General features: G+C 36.2%; 1 protein-coding gene across 2 annotated transcripts in view; it reads right to left on the reverse strand.

The window, feature by feature from the left end:
• TTC28 (tetratricopeptide repeat domain 28) overlaps positions 1-19140 on the reverse strand; it is a 590823-nt gene that overhangs the window by 547539 nt on the left and 24144 nt on the right. For both annotated transcript variants that reach the window (XM_044379027.3, XM_057306077.1), the window contains exon 2: positions 6521-6799. In XM_044379027.3, the coding sequence (XP_044234962.1) occupies positions 6521-6799 (279 nt within the window). The remainder of the gene's footprint in view (positions 1-6520; positions 6800-19140) is intronic.

Raw genomic sequence — 19140 nt, forward strand, 5'->3', positions numbered from 1 at the left:
GGAAAAGAACCAGAAAAGGGATACTCAAATTCTGTCTATCCACATCTTTAGCTAACCCTCAAGTTATACATATATGGAACAAATTTAAAGCAGTTCAAAAAAAAGACAAAATATCTGCATAGAAACTAGAGCTGCAATTCAAGAAACAAAGTATGCAATACTATTCTAACCAAGATAATAACCTGCCAAACAACAATCAAAAACAATGAAAAACTCTCAAGAGAAAACAACAAATCAACTCAAAAAGTAGTAAAAAAAAAAAAAAAAAACAATAAACAATAGCAAATGAGTAACAGAGGAACAAAAACAGAGAAAACAAAGAAAGAAAATGGTACAGAAAAAAATCCACAGCATCAATAATTACATTAAATGGTAATGGACAATGATTCCAATTAAAAGGCAGAGACTGTCAAAATGTATTTAAAAGGCAAGAAGCAATTACAAATTATTCAAGAGATAAATACTAAATGTAAAGGCCCAGGGAACTTGAAAATATATGGGTGTAAGAAGATATATAATGCAAAGAGTAAGTAAAAGAAAGTTGGAATGGCTATATTAGTATCAAACAAAATAGATTTTAGGACAATAATTACCTCCACAGATAAAAAGGGACCTTGCATAATGATAAAAATATCAATCCATCAAGAAGACAAAATAATAGTAAATGGGTATATGTTAATAACAGAACTTCAAAAAACATGAAGCAAAAATTGACAATATTAAAGAAAGAGCCAATTCCGAAATCTTAGTTGTGGATTTTAACTTCTTTATTCCAATAACTGATGGAATAATTAGACCAAAAACAACACCACCACCACCAACAACAACAACCCAAAGGCGTCAAAGACACAAAGATACAGAAGACATGAACAACAGTGTCAATCACCTTGAGTTAAATGATATCTACAGAGGCACAGCTAACAACTGCAGAATACATATTCTTTTCAAGCACTCATGGCATGTTCACCAGGATAAAACATACAACAGGATATAAAACAAACCTCAGTAAATTTTTAAAAATTAGTATCATACCAACTGTGTTCATCAACTACAATGGGTTTAAGTTAGATATCAACAACTTAAGATAACCTTACAAATAAGAAATATTAGGAAATTAAGCAATACACTTCTAAATAACCCATGGATCAAAGAAGTACTCCCAAGGAAACTACGAAGATATTCTAATATTTCTAATATTTCTAAAATATTCTAATATTTCTGAACAGAATGACAAAATATAATGTCAAAATTTGTGGGATACAGCAAAAGCAGTGCTAGGAGAGAATATTTTAGCTTTAAGTGCTTATGTTTAAAAAAAGAAGAAATATATAAAATCAATGGCCTAAGTTCCCATCTTAAGAAAAAAGAGAGAGCAAATTAAGTGTAAAATTATTAAAAGGAAGGAAATAATGAAGAATAGAAATTGATGAAAAAGAAAATGTAAAATAATACTGAAAATCAATGAAACTAATAGCTGATTGTCTAGAAAGATGAACAAAATTGATAAATCTCTAAGCAGAATAATGAGACAAAAGAGAGAAGACACAAATTAACAATACCAGCAATGAAAGAAAGGACATCACTAAAGATCCCACAAAAATTGAAAGGATAGTAAGAGAATGTTATTAAAAACTTGACACCAATAAACTTGTAACCCAAATTAAATATAAAAATTAACTGAAAGAAAAAAAAATGCCAAGCTAATCTAATTAGAATTAGAAAATTTGGATGGTCTTATATCAATCAAAGAAATTGAATTCATAATTAAAACCTTTCACAAAGAAAAATCCATGTAAAGATGGTTTGATTGGTGAATTCTACCAAATACTTAGGGAAGAAACAATACCAATTCAACACAAACTCTTTTTTAAAAAAAAAAATTTATTTATTTGAGACAGAGAGAGTGAATGAGAGAGAGAGAGAGAGCACAGCAAGGGGTGGGCAGAAGGAAGAGGAAAAACAGACTCCCCTGCTGAACAGTGAGCCCAACATGGGGCATCCCAGGACCACGGGATCATGACCTGAGCCAAAGGCAGAAGCTTAACCAACTGAGCCACCCAGGTGCCCCCGCCAACATAAACTCTTTCAGAAAATACAAGAAGAGAGAACACTTCACAACTCAATGTATAGGGCCAGTAACACTCTGATACCAAAACCAGACAAAAACATCATCAAAAATGAAAACGCAGATCAATATACTTCATAAAGATAGATGCAAAAACTCTAAACAATGGGGCGCCTAGTGGCTCAGTCAGTTAAATGTCTGCCTTCACCTTGTGTCATGATCCCAGGGTCCTGGGATCAAGCCCCACCTGGGGCTCTCTGCTCAGCGGGGAGCCTGTTTCTCCCTGTCCCTCTGCCAGCTGCTCCCCCTGCTTGTGCACTCTCGTTCTATCAAATCAATTAATTAATTAATTAATTTTTTAAAAAACTCTTAACAAAATTATAGCAAATCATATCCAACAATATATAAAAAGGATAAGACATAATAACTAAATGGTATTTGTCCTGTGAATACAAGTTTGGCTTAACATCCAAAAACAAAATCAATTTAATTTACCATACTAAAAGACTGAGAAAAAATTATGACTGCAATAAATGAAAGGAAAAAATTGACAAAATTCAACACTCAGTCATAACAGAAATTGAAGGGAATGTCCTCCCCTGGCTTAAGGGCATCATCCTCAACAATAAAAAGCTCAATGCTTTCCCACTAAGATCAGGAATGACTAAAGTAAGTTTGCTCTTACCATTTCTATTCAAAATTATACTGGATATCCTAACCAGTATAATGGAGCAAAAGAAAGAAACAAAAAGTATATGCAAAAGAAAGAAAGAAGTAGAACTATCATTACTTAGATTATATGATCATGTACAAAAAATCCTAAAGCACCTGCGAAAAACCCCACTAGAACTTAAAAGTGAATTCAACACTGTCACATGACACAAAGTACAAAAATACATATTTCTGCAGATGAAGAAATAGAAAATAAAAAATTTTAAATCAATTTAGAATAGCATTAGAAAGCAAAATACTTATGGGGCACCCGGGTGGCTCAGTAGGTTACGCGTCTAACTCTTGGTTTCAGCTCAGGTCATGATCTCAGTATCATGATCTCAGTAATATGAGATCAAGCCCTGCATCGGGCTCCATGCTCACCTCAGAGTCCACTTGTCCCTCTCCCTCCCCCCGTCCCTCCTCCTCTACTTCCTCCACTCCATGCACATTCGTGCACAAGCACATGCTCTCTCTCTCTCTAAAATACGTAAATACGTAAAATCTTTTTTTAAAAAGCAAAATACTTAGGAATAATTTTTTTAAATTGTGTAAGAAGCAAATGCTGAAAACTACAAAAAGTTGCAAAGGAAAATGAAAGGAAGACTAAATAAATGGAGAGATAAACCATGTTCATGAATAAGAAGACTGAACAATGTTAAAATGGCAATTCTCTCCAAATTGCTCTAAAAGTTCAATGCAATCCCATTAATTTCCCAGTTGGCTTTTTGAAGAAATTGATTAGCTGATTTCATAACCTACATCAAAATGCACAGAGAATAACAAAAACAACGTAGAAAAAGAAAAACAAATACCTGATGTCAAGACATACAATAAAGCTACAGTAATCAAGACAGTGTGGTTAAGGCATAGGAGAGATAGACAGGTCAATGGAACAAAATAGAGACCAATAATAGCCCCACACTTTTATGATCAAATGCTTTGTGGCAAAGGTACCAAAGCTAATTCACTGGGGAAGGGACAGTCTTTTCAACAAATGTTGCTAGAACATGGTTACCTATACTGAAAAAAATAAATCTTGACCTCTATCTCATACCATACCCTGAATGAATCATAGACCTAAAGGTAAAAAACTATAAAAATTCTAGAAGAAAACCTAAGAAACACTTTCTAACCCTCAGAAAGATAAATATTTCTTAAACAGGACAAAAAGAATGAACATAAACAGACAACAGCTAAGAGACAGGGATAAGTATCATAATTTAGTAGTAAGACTGGGCGTATTCTTTTTGGGAGGCTTTCACAGTGCTTTGTTCATACCTCTTTTGCAGCCCATATCAAACCAAAATCATTTTTCATTCAGACAAAATAGACATAAATAAAAGACTCTCTATCCAACCTCTGGAGCCCTTGGATGTTTACATTAAAAAACTACCAGAGAGACAGAATTTGGAAGAGATAAAAGTTCAAATTGATGTTTTCCCTCATCAAACTAGATACTATTGACATTTCAGAGAAACATTTCTGAAAGGCAAAAGGACTATACTGAAAAAGTTAGAAAAGTCAAAATGAAAAGAAAAATGAAATGATAGAATTCCAAGACATATCTTTATAACAAAAGAGTACAAAAGAGTACAAGTGAACCTTCTTTTACACAGTGAGTATATTCCTAGAAAAATAAGTATAAAATCAAGTTTGTTTGTTTGTTTTTTTAAGATTTTATTTATTCGACAGAGATAGAGACAGCCAGCGAGAGAGGGAACACAAGCAGGGGGAGTGGGAGAGGGAGAAGCAGGCTCCCAGCAGAGGAGCCTGATGTGGGGCTCGATCCCATAGCGCCGGGATCACGCCCTGAGCCAGAGGCAGACACTTAACCACTGTGCCACCCAGGCACCCCAAATCAAGTTTTTTTTGAAATGAAAAAAAATTTATGCAGCAGTGGAAATTTCTTTATAAATTAATTTTACTATGAATCACATTGTATATGAAAACCCATTCATAATCTCAATAATAAAAACTAATTCATATTTTATATAATTCTAGATATCCCTAAGTTAAGTTTGCTTGAACTCAAATATGGAGCTAAAATATTAATGCAACTGTAAACATAGAACAACTTCACTTATCATAAAAGGAAAAAATTCAGAGACTAACACTTGATAGACGTTAACCTTAAAAGGCTGATTTCTCATCTATAATTATAAAAGTGCACCTTTTAAAGCCATTTTTTTGTGTTAAATCACAAGAGGTTGACAAAAGAAAGTGGAATGACATAGAAAAAGGAAAAAGATAAAAGCTTAAAAGTGTTCACAAATAGAGGGTGCCTGGGTGGCAGATAGTTAAGCGTCCGACTCTTGGTTTCAGCTTAGGTAATGATCTCAGAGTCATGGGATCAAGCCCCACATCAGGAGTCTGCTTAAGACTTCTATCCCTCTCCCTCTGTCCCTCCCCAGTGTTCTCGCTCTCTCTCTCTGAAATAAATCAATCTTTTCTTTAAGTGTTCACAAATATAAGAACATAAAATAAGTAGATCTAAAAAAGGAAGGAATGGAGATACTTAATTTGAAAATTAAGCTATTTATCAGGGTCACTGCATCAACACAGGCTTTAAAAGAAAAAGGAAAAGAAAAGAGAAGACACGTGCCAAGCCTTGCTAATTCGTACCTTTAATAAAAATGTCACAATAATAACTATTATCTACCAAACACATATTATGTACAAGTAACAAATTATCTCTGACTCTTAAATAGCATTACAAGATATTAGTATTATTATCCCATTTATATTAACCCTAGAGAGGTTAAGAAATTTACCAAAAGCCATACTGTCATTAACAGAAGAGAAGGAATTTGAACCTGGGTCTGTCCTTTGATAACAGCATTCTAACTCCCAAATGATGTCATATAACAATTTTTTAAAACAGATTTTATTTAATCTACAATAATTATAGTTACAAAAGAACTCCTTTAGGGAATTATAAAATACTAAACAATTCATGAGGCAGAAGCAACACTGGAAATTCCACTGAATGAGGCCAAAAGTACCCACCAGAGTTAAAGTATAAATTAATATGACTATGACATTAATAAAACAATAAGGATATTTTTTTAAATCTCTAGCAAATATCCATTATCTTTTGTTAACATAACAAAAAGCCAAGAATGGGATCAAGTGCTTTTATGATTCAGTAAAAAAAAAAAAAAAAAAAAAAACCTCAAACATTTCAGTACATCTTAAGAAATCTTTTCTAAAATAGACTGGGGGTGTCTATTAGACAGTGAATAGGCACACTGAAAACAAACTATGTACAAAACAAAGATAATTCAAGCCTTAAACTACTGACAGAAACACAGAGTATTAAAATGATATATTAGAAAAAAAATTTCTCTGATTAAATACCATCTGAAAACAAGCAGTCATTGAGAGGGAATAATAAAATTATTTTAAGTTGAAAAAAAGGAACCATTCCCACCTGAAACATCTGTGCAAAAAGATGTCAAAACGCATACAAGCGACTAAAATGCATCCTATGAAGGAGCTTAGTGGGGAAAAAAACCCTCAAATTTCAAACATACAGGAAAAGAATTAAACTTGAACATGACAGCACAGTTTCCAAGCATTAAAAAGGGAAGCCATTCACTAGTGTACCAGCTCAATGAGGCCATTCTACACTTTGCTGACCTCCAGACTATTAAAATATTAATAACTGCAAATTCAATAAAATGTTACATTAAAATAAGAAATCAGCACAAAAGATTCTGTGAAAGTAAACGAAATTTCTACCTTTGGCCATTTGGGATTGAGAAGTCGAGCTTTGATTGCATCATCCAGTGCCTTGTCATACTGCTGGATTTTCATATAGGCTGCAGATCTATTGCTGTATAAGATGCAGTTCTGAGGGTCAACAGCCAAGGCTTCATTGTACAGAACAATAGCTGTGTGGAAATCTCCATCATGACAGGCCTGGTTACTCTGACGAACCTTCTCAACAAATTCAGCTTTGCTCAACACTGGTCCATCAGGACTTCTCCGACCAATAGTCTTAGCACCAAAGAGAGGAATCTACAAACAAAGAAACTTTGTCAGATAATCCAGAGGGTTTCCTTCTCTGAACTTCAAGAGAATAGGGACATTCTTCATGGTCTGCTTTACACCGAAAACTTTTGTATCCTGAAGACAATAAACTTTCGAAGAAGGAGCCAACATAGTACCTTGAATGCATATGTATACACATGTGTATGTTTTTATATATACATACGGTTATAAACATATATATTTACATTTTTTTGATTGAGAGAGTGAATGAATACAAAACAAAACTCAGGCTTTTCCTTGGCAATTTATAGTTAATACTAAGGGAGGGCACCTGGCTGGCTCAGTTGGTAGAGCATAAGACTCTTGATCTCAGGGTCCTGAGTTTGAGCCCCCATGTTGGGTATAGAGATTACATACATACATACATACAAAAAGTTATATTAAGGGAAAGAATACAAATAAAAGCCAAATATAAAATACGATCTCAACATATTAAGATGGCTGCACTTAAAAAGTGAAAGAAACAAGGGGGCGCCTGGGTGGCACAGCGGTTAAGCGTCTGCCTTCGGCTCAGGGAGTGATCCCGGCATTCTGGGATCGAGCCCCACATCAGGCTCCTCCGCTAGGAGCCTGTTTCTTCCTCTCCCACTCCCCCTGCTGCGTTCCCTCTCTCGCTGGCTATCTCTGTCTCTGTCAAATAAATAAATAAAATCTTTAAAAAAAAAAAGGAAAAGAAACAAGATCAAAATATTAAGTTATCTCTGAATATAAAATTATGGGTTATTTTTATTTTCTTAAAATTTCCTCTTATCCAAATGTTATGTGATGAGCATAAGTTTTAAATTTTTTTAATTAAAAATTTTATTTATTTGAGAGAGAGAGTGTGAGAGCTAGAGAGAGAGAGACAGCAATAGCAGGGGGGAGAGGTAGAGAGAGAGGAAGAAGCAGACTTCCCTCTGAGCAGGGAACCCAATGCGGAATTCGATCCCAGGACTCTGGGATCATGACCCGAGCTGAAGGCAGATGCTTAACGGAATGAACCACCCAGGCGCCCAAATTTAAAATTGAAAAAAAAAAAAATAAATAAACAAACAAACAACTTTTAAAACATAAATTTTAGGAGCACCTGGGTGGCTCAGTCAGTTAAGCATCTGACACTTGATCTCAGCTCAGGTCTTGATCTCAGGGTGGTGAGTTAAAGCCCTGCGCTGGGTTCTGCGTTGGGTGCGGAGCCTACTTAAAAAAATAAAATATAATATAATAAAATAAAATCAATTTTAATGTACCAATGCATCTTTTTAGACTGGCAAATTTGGTAATCTGGCTATTACCATGGAATTTCAAAGACAAACGCCAATTTTTGGAAATCAAAGAAAAAGAAAAACCTGCTGTAAACTGCATCTTGGCAATTTAAGACCTGCTTTTTATGTTGATTTTTTTCCAAATCATTACGTTTTCTATGACTTAATAACAGTGACCTTAAAATCAAAGGGATTGAATGAGTCAAATGTTACTCATTTTTAAAACAGGAAAATCATGAGCTGCATCAGAGTCCCAAGAGAAGAAACTTTAGACAGCAGTATCCAGACAGTTCACAATTCTAATCAGGCTTGTCCTGAGTAAAATTAAAACAAAAAGTGTAAAAGTGTAATTTGCTTCCTATGTCTCTTTAAGACTAAGTCCAGTCCCTCCATTCAAAATATCTGACATGTAACACATCAGTACTTACAAAAATATCAGACTCCTCACAGAGATATTGGCATTGAAAAGGACAACTCCACAAAAAGGAGGAAGAAAGGCAGCGCTCATCTCCTACATAGGCAACCACTACTTTTCTCTGTTTACAGGGATATCATGTCCTAGATTTCCAGGACAGTTTGCAACATTAAAATATCCTAGAAATTTCAAATATCAGTGTCCAGTTACATCTCTCAACTTCCTGATACTAGAAGTGGCTAACTAAGAATGTATTCTGGTTAGTTTGTTGTTGTAGTTTTAAACTATGATCATGAAACATACGGCTTGAAAATGAATAAACTAATGTAACATTTAGCTAACAACAAGGATTTTCCTAAAGAGTCTTGATTTTTAATTATTTTATCTACATCATCAAATCAATGTATGAGATATTGACAATGCATAAAACTGATTTCATTTTGGAAAATATACTCATCATGACTCCAAATAAGGGCAGTACTAGCCATAGTTATGGAAGCCAATCCTATATTTGAAAACTCAAGGGTATGACATAAAAATACAAATAACAGCCTTTATAAAAGCAAAACGGTTAGGTTCAAATGTAGCCTAAAAGCGAAAAAGACATGTTCCTACTATTACAGCATTTCGTAGTTGTCAGAGTAATAATTTTGGTTCAATGCCAACGTAGTTAAGAATCAAATTAAGAAAAGTGTTCTGGGGCGCCTGGGTGGCTCAGTCGGTTAAGCATTTGACTTCAGCTCAGGTCACGATCTCAGGGTCCTGGGACAGAGCCCCAGTCAGGCTCCCTGCTCAGCAGGGAGTCTGGTTCTCCCTCACCCTCTCCCCTTCCCCTAGCCACTCATGCTCTCTCAAATAAATAAACAAACAAACAAATAAAAGGTTCTGCGTTCTATTACCTCCATATACAGTAACATTTCCCAAAATATGTTCCCCTAAGGACTCTCAGGTCCTGAGGATACTTGGACAAACAAAATTAAAAAGAAACTTCTGCTTTAGTGGAAGACCTCTCAGAGCTTTTATTTTGTACACTGTGAATCTGAGAGAGGAGAAACCATACATAGGAGAGCAAAGGATGTTTTTGGTAGAGTATCCTAACAGACAAGAAACTGCTTAAAACTCTGATATGAACCAGGGCACCTAGCTGGCTTAGTAGGTAGAGCATGCAACTCTTGATCTCAGGGTCATGAGTTTAAGCCCCATGCTGGGCACAGAGCTTACTTAAAAAAAAAAAAAAAAAGATGGGGGGGAGATGGGGGGGGTGCCTGGGTGGCTCAATCAGGTAAGCATCTGCCCTTTGCTCAGGTCGTGATTCCAGGGTCCTGGGATTGAGCCCAATGGCTACCTACTCAGTGGGGAGTCTGCTTCTCCCTCTTCCCTGTTCATTCTCTTTCTCTCTCAAATAAACAAATAAAATCTTAAAAAAAAAAAAAAGAACCTCTGGTGTAAACTATTAAATAAGGCCTCTAAGAGCAAAGCAAAACACCATGGAAAAGTGCTAGTGCAGAAAGATTATAAATACTAGAGAATTCTAACATCATCATCACCACCAAGTGTCCACAAATTTAAAAGAAAAAGGCACTCTAGTAAGTGTCCAGAAGCTTCTAATTTGTCAAAATATGCCTGTTCATACTAAGTGAGTTACCATGTGGTCCTTGGGAGGCTAATAAATAGCATTTTGTATAGTTAAAAAAAGGAATATAATTTACCTAGTCCCTCTTTATCTTCTCTACTGATAAACCTGGCATGACAGAGAAAACAAAAGACTCTTGCATGTATTTTTCAGATTATATATATATATATATATATATATATATATTGAATTAATATATTTATTTTAATATATTTATTCAATATAAATATTCATATATGTATGTGTGTGTGTATATATATATATAGTACTTGGAATAACTGGCGATATTAAATTCAGAAATAATTGGAGTGAATAGTACTACTTGCAGAAATTTTTTAAAATAAAATGAAATTTTGAATCACTATTTAATTAAATAAACTGCTTATGATATTCTTTCTTTCCTCATATATTTCACTTATTTACAGTTTATGGATGTCAACATATATTAACATTGTTGATATTTTTCTCTGACCTCTGACAAACTCATCTTGAAATGGTAGTGACAATAACATACAGATGAAATCGGCTCAAAATATTCAGCCACATACAATTACCAAACCATAATTGTTCCAGACCAGTTATAAATTTTGATTATTCAAATGATAGAGGAAAATACTTATCATCCTTGACATCAAAAAATTATAGGTGAATCAAAGAATTAACTGTTTAAATTAAATAATGAAATTACTAAAATGAAACACAAAAGAATTTTTCATCAGATAAGCTGAGGAAGGCCTTTCTAAGTACAACACAAAACCTAAAGACATAACAAAAATAAATTTGACAACATAAAAATTTTAAATATCTACACGGAAAAAAATAGATTTAAAAAAAGGAAAAAGATGAGTGGCAAATCAGTTTTAAAAAACTCTTTGCTGGGCGCCTGGGTGGCGCAGTCCTTAAGCGTCTGCCTTCGGCTCAGGGTGTGATCCCGGCGTTCTGGGATCGAGCCCCACATCAGGCTCCTCCGCTAGGAGCCTGCTTCTCCCTCTCCCACTCCCCCTGCTTGTGTTCCCTCTCTCACTGGCTGTCTCTATCTCTGTCAAAGAAATAAATAAAATCTTTAAAAAAAAAAAAACTCTGCAACACATAATAAAAGACTAATTTACTTATAATATAAAAATGTACAAATAAGAAAAAAACAATCCAATGGACAAAGTAAATGAACAAAGGATATGCATAGACAGATCATAAGAAAGGACATCCATATGGCTTTTAAGCACATTATTTAATGTGTGACTTCAGTTATTTTTCTTTTAAAGTAAGCTCTGTACCCGACACAGGGCTTAAACTCACAACTCTGAGAGCAAGAGTTGCAAGATCTACAAACTGAGCCAGCCAGGTGCCCTATGACTTCAGTTATTTTGAAAGAAACCTCGAGATACTATTTTTCTTCTCTCATACTAATGGAAAAAAATTATCGGTACACTTTCATAGTAAGGGGATAAGGGAAAAGTTACATTCATACATTGTTGATGGAACTAGAAACTGATATTTTTTTATAGAAGAACTAAGGAATAGCTACAAAAATGTACAAGGTACATATACTTTGAATTTTAGAAATTTTTCCAGTTCAGGTAAATTATCCTTCAGATACATTTACCTATGTAAACAAAGTCTCATATACAAGATATTCATAACATACATCATCATTTGTATTAGCATGAAGTTAGAAATAACCTAAATGTCAGATGACAGGAAAACAGATAAATTCATTTTCATAGATCAATATAATTGATACTATCAATTCAGCCAAAAGAATGAAGCAGATTTTAGGTACTGATGTGAAAAGATAGAAAAAATCAAGTTGTAGAAAAGATATAGAATATGTCATCTTCCATAAAAAAGGGGGGAAGGAAATAATGCATACATGGACACACACTTACATGCTTAAATATATATGGGTTAATTATGCCAGAAACAACTTATAAACCAGTAGAATAACTGACTCAAAGAGAGTTGCTTGAAGACTGGGAGGTAGGAGTAGAACAGTAACCAACATTTCCATTTTGTACTATCTGATACTTTACTATATGTATATATTCCCTATTTTTTTTCAAACTATGAAAAAAATTCTGAAAACAGAGCATAGCTTACTTTTATATATCAGAGCACACATAAGTAGTTGTAGAATCTGTTCACTGTTTTTTTTAAAGATTTTATTTATTTGTCAGAGAGAGTGAGCGCTAGCAGGGGGAGTGGCAAGCAGAGGGAGAAAAAGGCTTCCCACTGAGCAAGGAGCCTGATGTGGGACTCGATCCCCGGACCCTGGGATTGTGACCTGAGCTGAAGGCAGACACTTAACCGACTGAGCCACCTAGGTGCCCTGAATCTGTTCACTTTCTAAGTGTGTCCGGCTGGGAAGACAAAAGGGAAATAAAAAGCCAGCCTTTGTATCCTGGCCCAGAGCCGCATAGCCTAGAAGAATGGGGCCTACCACGTTCTAAATATTTATTTTATTTTATTTTATTTTATTTTATTTTATTTTATCTTACTTTACTTTTACTTTACTTTATTTTATTTTATTTTATTTTATTTTATTTTATTTTATTTTGAGAGACAACAAGAGAGCACGAGCAGGGTGAGGGGCAGAGGGAGAAGCAGACTCCCTGCTGAGTAGGGAGCCTGACATGAGGCTCCATCCCAGGACTCCTGGACTCCGGGATCATGACCTGAGCTGAAGGCAAACACGTAACCGACTGAGCCACCCATGTACCCCGGGGCTACCACTTTCTAAATTTTACAGTCGCTCTCCACGCACCAAGCTATTCTTATGCCTAAAGAATAGGACCATTTTTGAATTTACACAAAGGTCCCATATGGATAAGCAAAGGGTACACATTAGTTGTGTATTTTAAAAACAAAACAGATAATGGGGTGCCTGGGTGGCTCAGTCAGTTGAATATCTGATTCTTGATTTCAGCTCAAGTTGTGATCTCTGGGTCATGAGATCGAGCCCTACACTGGGTTCTGTGCTCCACTCAGCATCTGTTTGAGATTGTCTCCCTCTGCCCCTCCCCCTGCTCAGGCTCTCGCTCTCTCAAATAAATAAATAAAATCTTAATAAAAATAAAAAATAAAAACAAAATAGATAAGACAAAATTTCACTGGAAAATTGACCATGTAATAAAGAATTCAATGTACGTTCCAAAACTAAACTATATAATACCTTAAGTTAACACCTTTGTAGATGGGTTTATAAGATGTGACATAACAAATGGCAGGATTAATAAACTGGAGGAAAAGTCCATAGAAAATACCCAAAATGAAATATACCCAAAAAGAAAGGGTTGGGAAGAGAAAGTAGGTGCATAAGAGACACAATAAGAAACATGCCCAAGAAGTCTAACACACATATAATTGAAATCCCAGAAGAAAGAGAAGGAAGTAGAAGCAGTATTTAAATACCTCAGGACCAAGAATTTTCTAAAACTGATGAAAGACATCAACTCATAGAATATTGAACTAACTGCTTTAAGAACTTTATCAAAAACTAAAACTGAAACTAAAACTTCATCCAACCCCACGATATCACAAAGAAAACTAGACTGACATACATCATAGTCAAACTCCTAAAAACCAAAAATGAAGAGAAAATGTTAAAACAGACAGTGGAGGGAGAAAAGACACGTTATCTTCAAAGCTTCAAGCTTAACAAAACTGATGGAAGATAAAATAGCAGCTAACCAAAATTCTACGCCCAGAGAAAATATTATTCAAAAATGAAGTTGAAACAGGAACCCTCATACATTGCTGGTAGAATCTTAAATGGTAAAGCTGTTGTGGCAAACAGGTTTGGCACATCCTCAAAAGTTAAACATAGAGTTACCATATGACCCAGCAATTCCACTCCTAAGCATCTACCCAGAGGAATTGAAAATGTGTGTCCACACAACATCTTGCCACAAATGTTTATAGTAGCATTATATATAAAAGCCATAAAGTGGAAACAACCCAAATGGCCATCAACTAATGAATACACAAAACATGGCATAGCCATAAAATGGAACAAGAAAAAGGAATAATATACTGATATACATAAGAACATGGATGAATCTTTAAAACACGATGTTAAGGGAAAGAAGCCACACACAAAAGACCACACCTTGTATGATTTCATTTATATTAAATGTCCACACCCACTGAGATAGAAAGCAAATTAGTGGTTGCCATAGGGTTAGAGGTAGGGGAAAATGAGTGACGCAGTGAGTATGGGGCTTTATTTGAAGGTGATGGAAATGTTCTGGAATTAGTGGTGCTGGTTGTGAATATACCAAAAAAACACTGAATTATACACTTTAAATGGTGAATTTTATGGTATGTTAATTATATCTCAATTTTTAAAAAGGTAAAATAAGTACTTGTACAAACAAACCAAAACTGAAGGAATTCATTAACAACAGGCTGGCACTAGAAGAAATATTGAAGGAAAGTGATCTTAGAAACATGGCAATGTAAGAAAGGAATAATAATTATTATTATAACTACAACGACTTGTGAAGTTTAAGATATGTGTATATAAAACACAAAATACAGGAGATAATAAATGGAGATCTATTAGTAAACATGTTTTATGTCATACTGAGAAAGTCACATGAGAAAGCATGCTATTTGTAGAAATTATAAAAAATATTTGTAAGTTTGCCAATCCACAGAATGCTAATATAAGAGACAGTTCATGATTGCTTACTTCTCTATCTTCATTAAAAATCTGGGGCTTTTCAGGATTTTAAATTTCAACATATGCATTAAAGTCATTAAGCTCTGGAGAAAAAGAATCTTTTTTTTTTTAAGATTTTATTTATTTCAGAGAGAAAGTGAGTGACCACGAGTAGGGGGGAGGGGAGAGAAGAGAGGGGGAAGTAGACACCCCATCAGGCAGGGAGCCCAACACAGGGCTCAATCCCAGGACCCGGAGATCATGGCCCGATCCAACGGCAGATAGATGCTTAACTGACTGAGCCACCCAGGTGTCCCAAAATGGAATCTTTTTTTTTTTAATATTTTATTTATTTATTTGACAGAGAGAGAGACAGCCAGCAATAGAGGGAACACAAGCAGGGGGAGTGGGAGAGGAAGAAGCAGGCTCCCAGGGGAGCAGGGAGCCTGATGCGGGGCTTGATCCCAGGGCCCTGGGATCACACCCCGAGACAAAGGTAGACACTTAACTACTGAGCCACCCAGGTGCCCCCCAAAATGGAATCTCTAGAAAAGAATTTTATGCATCGTCATGACTGGCTGAGCTTAGAATAAATTTCATTAAGCAAATGAGCTTTAATATCAAAAGTAAGTAGCTGCAAAATTAGAATTTGGTTTTCTCTCTGTTAAAAGGACAAAGCTTTCTTGGACTACTGGTACTCTTGATAAGAGAGTATGAAAGGTTTTTCTTTAACATAATCTTCCTAGAAAACAAAGATTCTGCATTTTGGCAAAATAATTTCCTCTGTTGACTTTATCAGGTGTCTGATTACTTAAGAAAGGTGAATTTTCTCTATTAAAAGAGCCAAGGTTTTCTTGGTGTTCGGTTGGTTAGTTTTTTTACAATGATGTAACCTTCTGTATTTGCCTGCAAAAAAAAATTTTTCTTGCCTGCAAAACCTTTCTTCTCACTATGGTTAAACGGATAACTGGGTGTTGTTTCACAATGACCTATTTGACCAAGTATTTTACGACCTTTGATATTTTTTACAAACGTCTCCAAATCAAATCCTAAATGAAGTCATTTTAACTTTGGGATTTTTCAGAGGGTCTCTGGAACATCTCAAAAGATTTATTCTCTCTCCTTCTAAAAAAGGAAATGTTAGAGGCGCATGGGTGGCTCAGTCAGTTAAGTGTCAGAGGCTTGATTTAAGCTTAGGTCATGATCTCAGGGTGGTGAGATGAGGCCCCTCATGGAGCTCTGCACTCAGTGCAGAGTCCGCTTGTCCCTCTCCCTCTACTCCTCCTCCCTCTCTCTCTCTCTCAAATAAATTAATTAAATCTTTAAAAAGGGAAATGTTAAAATAATTAGGGCTATTTGATGTTAATTACATAGGAAGCATTATCAAATAAGAAGTAATCCTATATTGTCTTTATGTTGTATTTGTATATATATATATACCTTGTAAGTGTGCTAGAAATTGTATGAAATTCTTAGAAATCTGGTAAATAGGGGCGCCTGGGTGGCACAGCGGTTAAGCGTCTGCCTTCGGCTCAGGGCGTGATCCCGGCATTATGGGATCGAGCCCCACGTCAGGCTCCTCCGCTGTGAGCCTGCTTCTTCCTCTCCCACTCCCCCTGCTTGTGTTCCCTCTCTCGCTGGCTGTCTCTCTCTCTGTCGAGTAAATAAATAAAATCTTAAAAAAAAAAAAAAAAAAAAAAAAGAAATCTGGTAAATAATGTTATCAGTCATAATTCCAGTTATTTTTAAATGTTGTGTGTTACAGAAATAACCAACTTTCCTTGTCAATTCCCTTGTAATGAACTCGCACCAGATCTTTAACAATGGGCATTTTAAATCTTTATCATTTACAGAGCAATTGTTTTACTCAGATGTTTTTGCAAAAGAGTTTCTGCAAAAGTGTTTCATCTTCAAGAAGATTCATGGAAAGGACTTTCCCAAGTACAGCTTTCTGATAGTTTTAAGATCACAAAACTGAACTGGATTCAAGCAAAACAAGTATTAACTACATGGGACTGAATTAACGAAGGAGGAATATTATAATGTTTTATGACTTTTTGTCTGAAACGTTGTTTGGGGTTTTTTTTCTCAGATTTAAATTAATCTTTTCTCTTGAGCCACCTACGACTCACAATTTGGTAAAGTACACCTCTGTAAACAAAGATAAAAGATTTACTTTTTCTCCCTATCTGATCCCTCCAGAATTCAGAAACTCTTGAGTATTCTTTTCATAGCAATGTAGTTTTTTACATAAGTTCAATAAAAGTCTGTTCTCCATATAATAGGACACAATTGGAAATATTGCAAAGGCTTTGACTTGAATAGTACTGCAGGTAAAATCTGATGGTGAGTCCTTGGCTTGGCTTTCTGGCCTCAGAAGCTTTTAAGAGTCCAACCTGAGATAAAAAGTTTCAGCAAAACAGCCTTAAAAAGAGCAGATATGGTCCATTACTTTTCTTGCTCCACTTACGTAAATAATCAAGCCATGTGTGATGCAAATTAGTTTTACTGTGATTATCTTCTGTGAAAAAAAAAAATGGGGGTAATTGCAGAGAGAAAAATTATGTTTGTGTACCTTTGGCTATAATAGTCTCTAATCCTGTCAACTGCCTTTGAGGTTTCGTTATACACCTATAACTGGACTAGATCCTAAATTCTAGTTTCCTCAAATAGCTGGCTACAATTCTCCAAACAAACATTTCCAATTTTCTTCCACCCTTCTAATTTAGACTCCCTAAGAACAAAGACTCCCCATGAATATCCTTGGAAGGGACTATACGAGGTCTTCCTCAGTATCCAGTTGGCAGCCAAACCTCAGAGACTTGAATCTTGGGTATATATCTCACAGGTGAATAAGTCTCCACCTGACATCTATCTGGTCCTATATACCACCTGGAGACCTCAAAATCAAACTAATGAAAAAGAGTAGAAGCTGACATCAAGGTAAACTGGTCCCAAAATGCCACATCAAAACCTCATACTTTATTTTTTTTTTTTAAGATTTTATTTATTTGACAGAGAGAGAGACAGCCAGTGAGAAAGGGAACACAAGCAAGGGGAGAGGGGGAGGAAGAAATAGGCTCCCAGCAGAGCAGGGAGCCCGATGCGGGGCTCGATCCCAGGACCCTGGATCACGCCCTGAGCCAAAGGCAGACACTTAAGAACTGAGCCACCCAGGAGCCCCCAAAACCTCATACTTTGAACATGAACCTCTCTCTTTTCTTTCCTTTACTCTAGCATTGGCCTGGAAAGATAATGCCACCAGACCATTGCTAAGGGATTTTAAATGCTGGATTTTTCATTAAAAACTCTGATCTGGGGGTGCCTAGGTGGTTCAGTCGGCTAAGCATCTGCCTTCAGGGCAGGTTATGGTCCCAGGGTCCTGGGACTGAGCCCCACGTCAGGCTCCCTGCTCAGCAGAAAGCCTGCTTCTCCCTTTCTCTCTGCTGCTCCCCCTGCTTGTGCTCTCTCTATCAGACAGATGAATAAAATCTTTAAAAAAAGACAAAAACAAAAAACTCTGATCAGTCCCTGATGCTAGAGACCCCCCCACCCCCGGTCTGATTCCCTGTCTCTGGTTAACAACCCCAAACTTGGGTTGCCTGGGTGGTTCAGTTGGCTAAGCATCCGACTCTTGATTTCAGCTCAGGTCATGATCTCAGAGTCATGAAATCCAGCCTCGAGTCAGGCTTTGCACTGGGTGGTGGAGCCTGGTTGGGATTCTCTCTCTCCCTCTGCCCCTCCCACTCTCTAAAACAAAACAAAAAACACAACAAACAAAACAAAAAAATCCAAACTTGGGGAACTTTGTGTCCAGACTCTATACAAAGAAAGGGACACAGGCAAGGAAAACCAGAATAAAAAAGCCTGTGTGGTCTATAGTCCCTTAAAATTTTACTGGCCTCCATGGCTGTCACCTTTCCAGTACTGACCCACAGATTCAAATGGGAATTACCAGGAGGCGTTCATGATTCAAGATTTGCTTCCTTTGGCAGGGCCCTACTGCCCTAGCCAACACCACCTACTGCACCTGGATTAACACCCATGGGGAAGTTGAAACTCAGTTACATAAAATCACTGAGCAAGCCATTTGGCTTAAAAAAGGTGACTCCTGGGGCGCCTGGGTGGCACAGCGGTTAAGCATCTGCCTTCGGCTCAGGGCGTGATCCCGGTGTTATGGGATCGAGCCCCACATCAGGCTCCTCCGCTGGGAGCCTGCTTCTTCCTCTCCCACTCCCCTTGCTTGTGTTCCCTCTCTCGCTAACTGTCTCTCTCTCTCTGTCAAATAAATAAATTAAAAAAAAAAAAAAGGTGACTCCTTCAATGGGGTCTTTCTTTGACTTACCTGATTTTCATTGA

Source organism: Ursus arctos, unplaced genomic scaffold (genome assembly GCF_023065955.2).
Source record: "Ursus arctos isolate Adak ecotype North America unplaced genomic scaffold, UrsArc2.0 scaffold_34, whole genome shotgun sequence".
NCBI lineage: Eukaryota > Metazoa > Chordata > Mammalia > Carnivora > Ursidae > Ursus > Ursus arctos.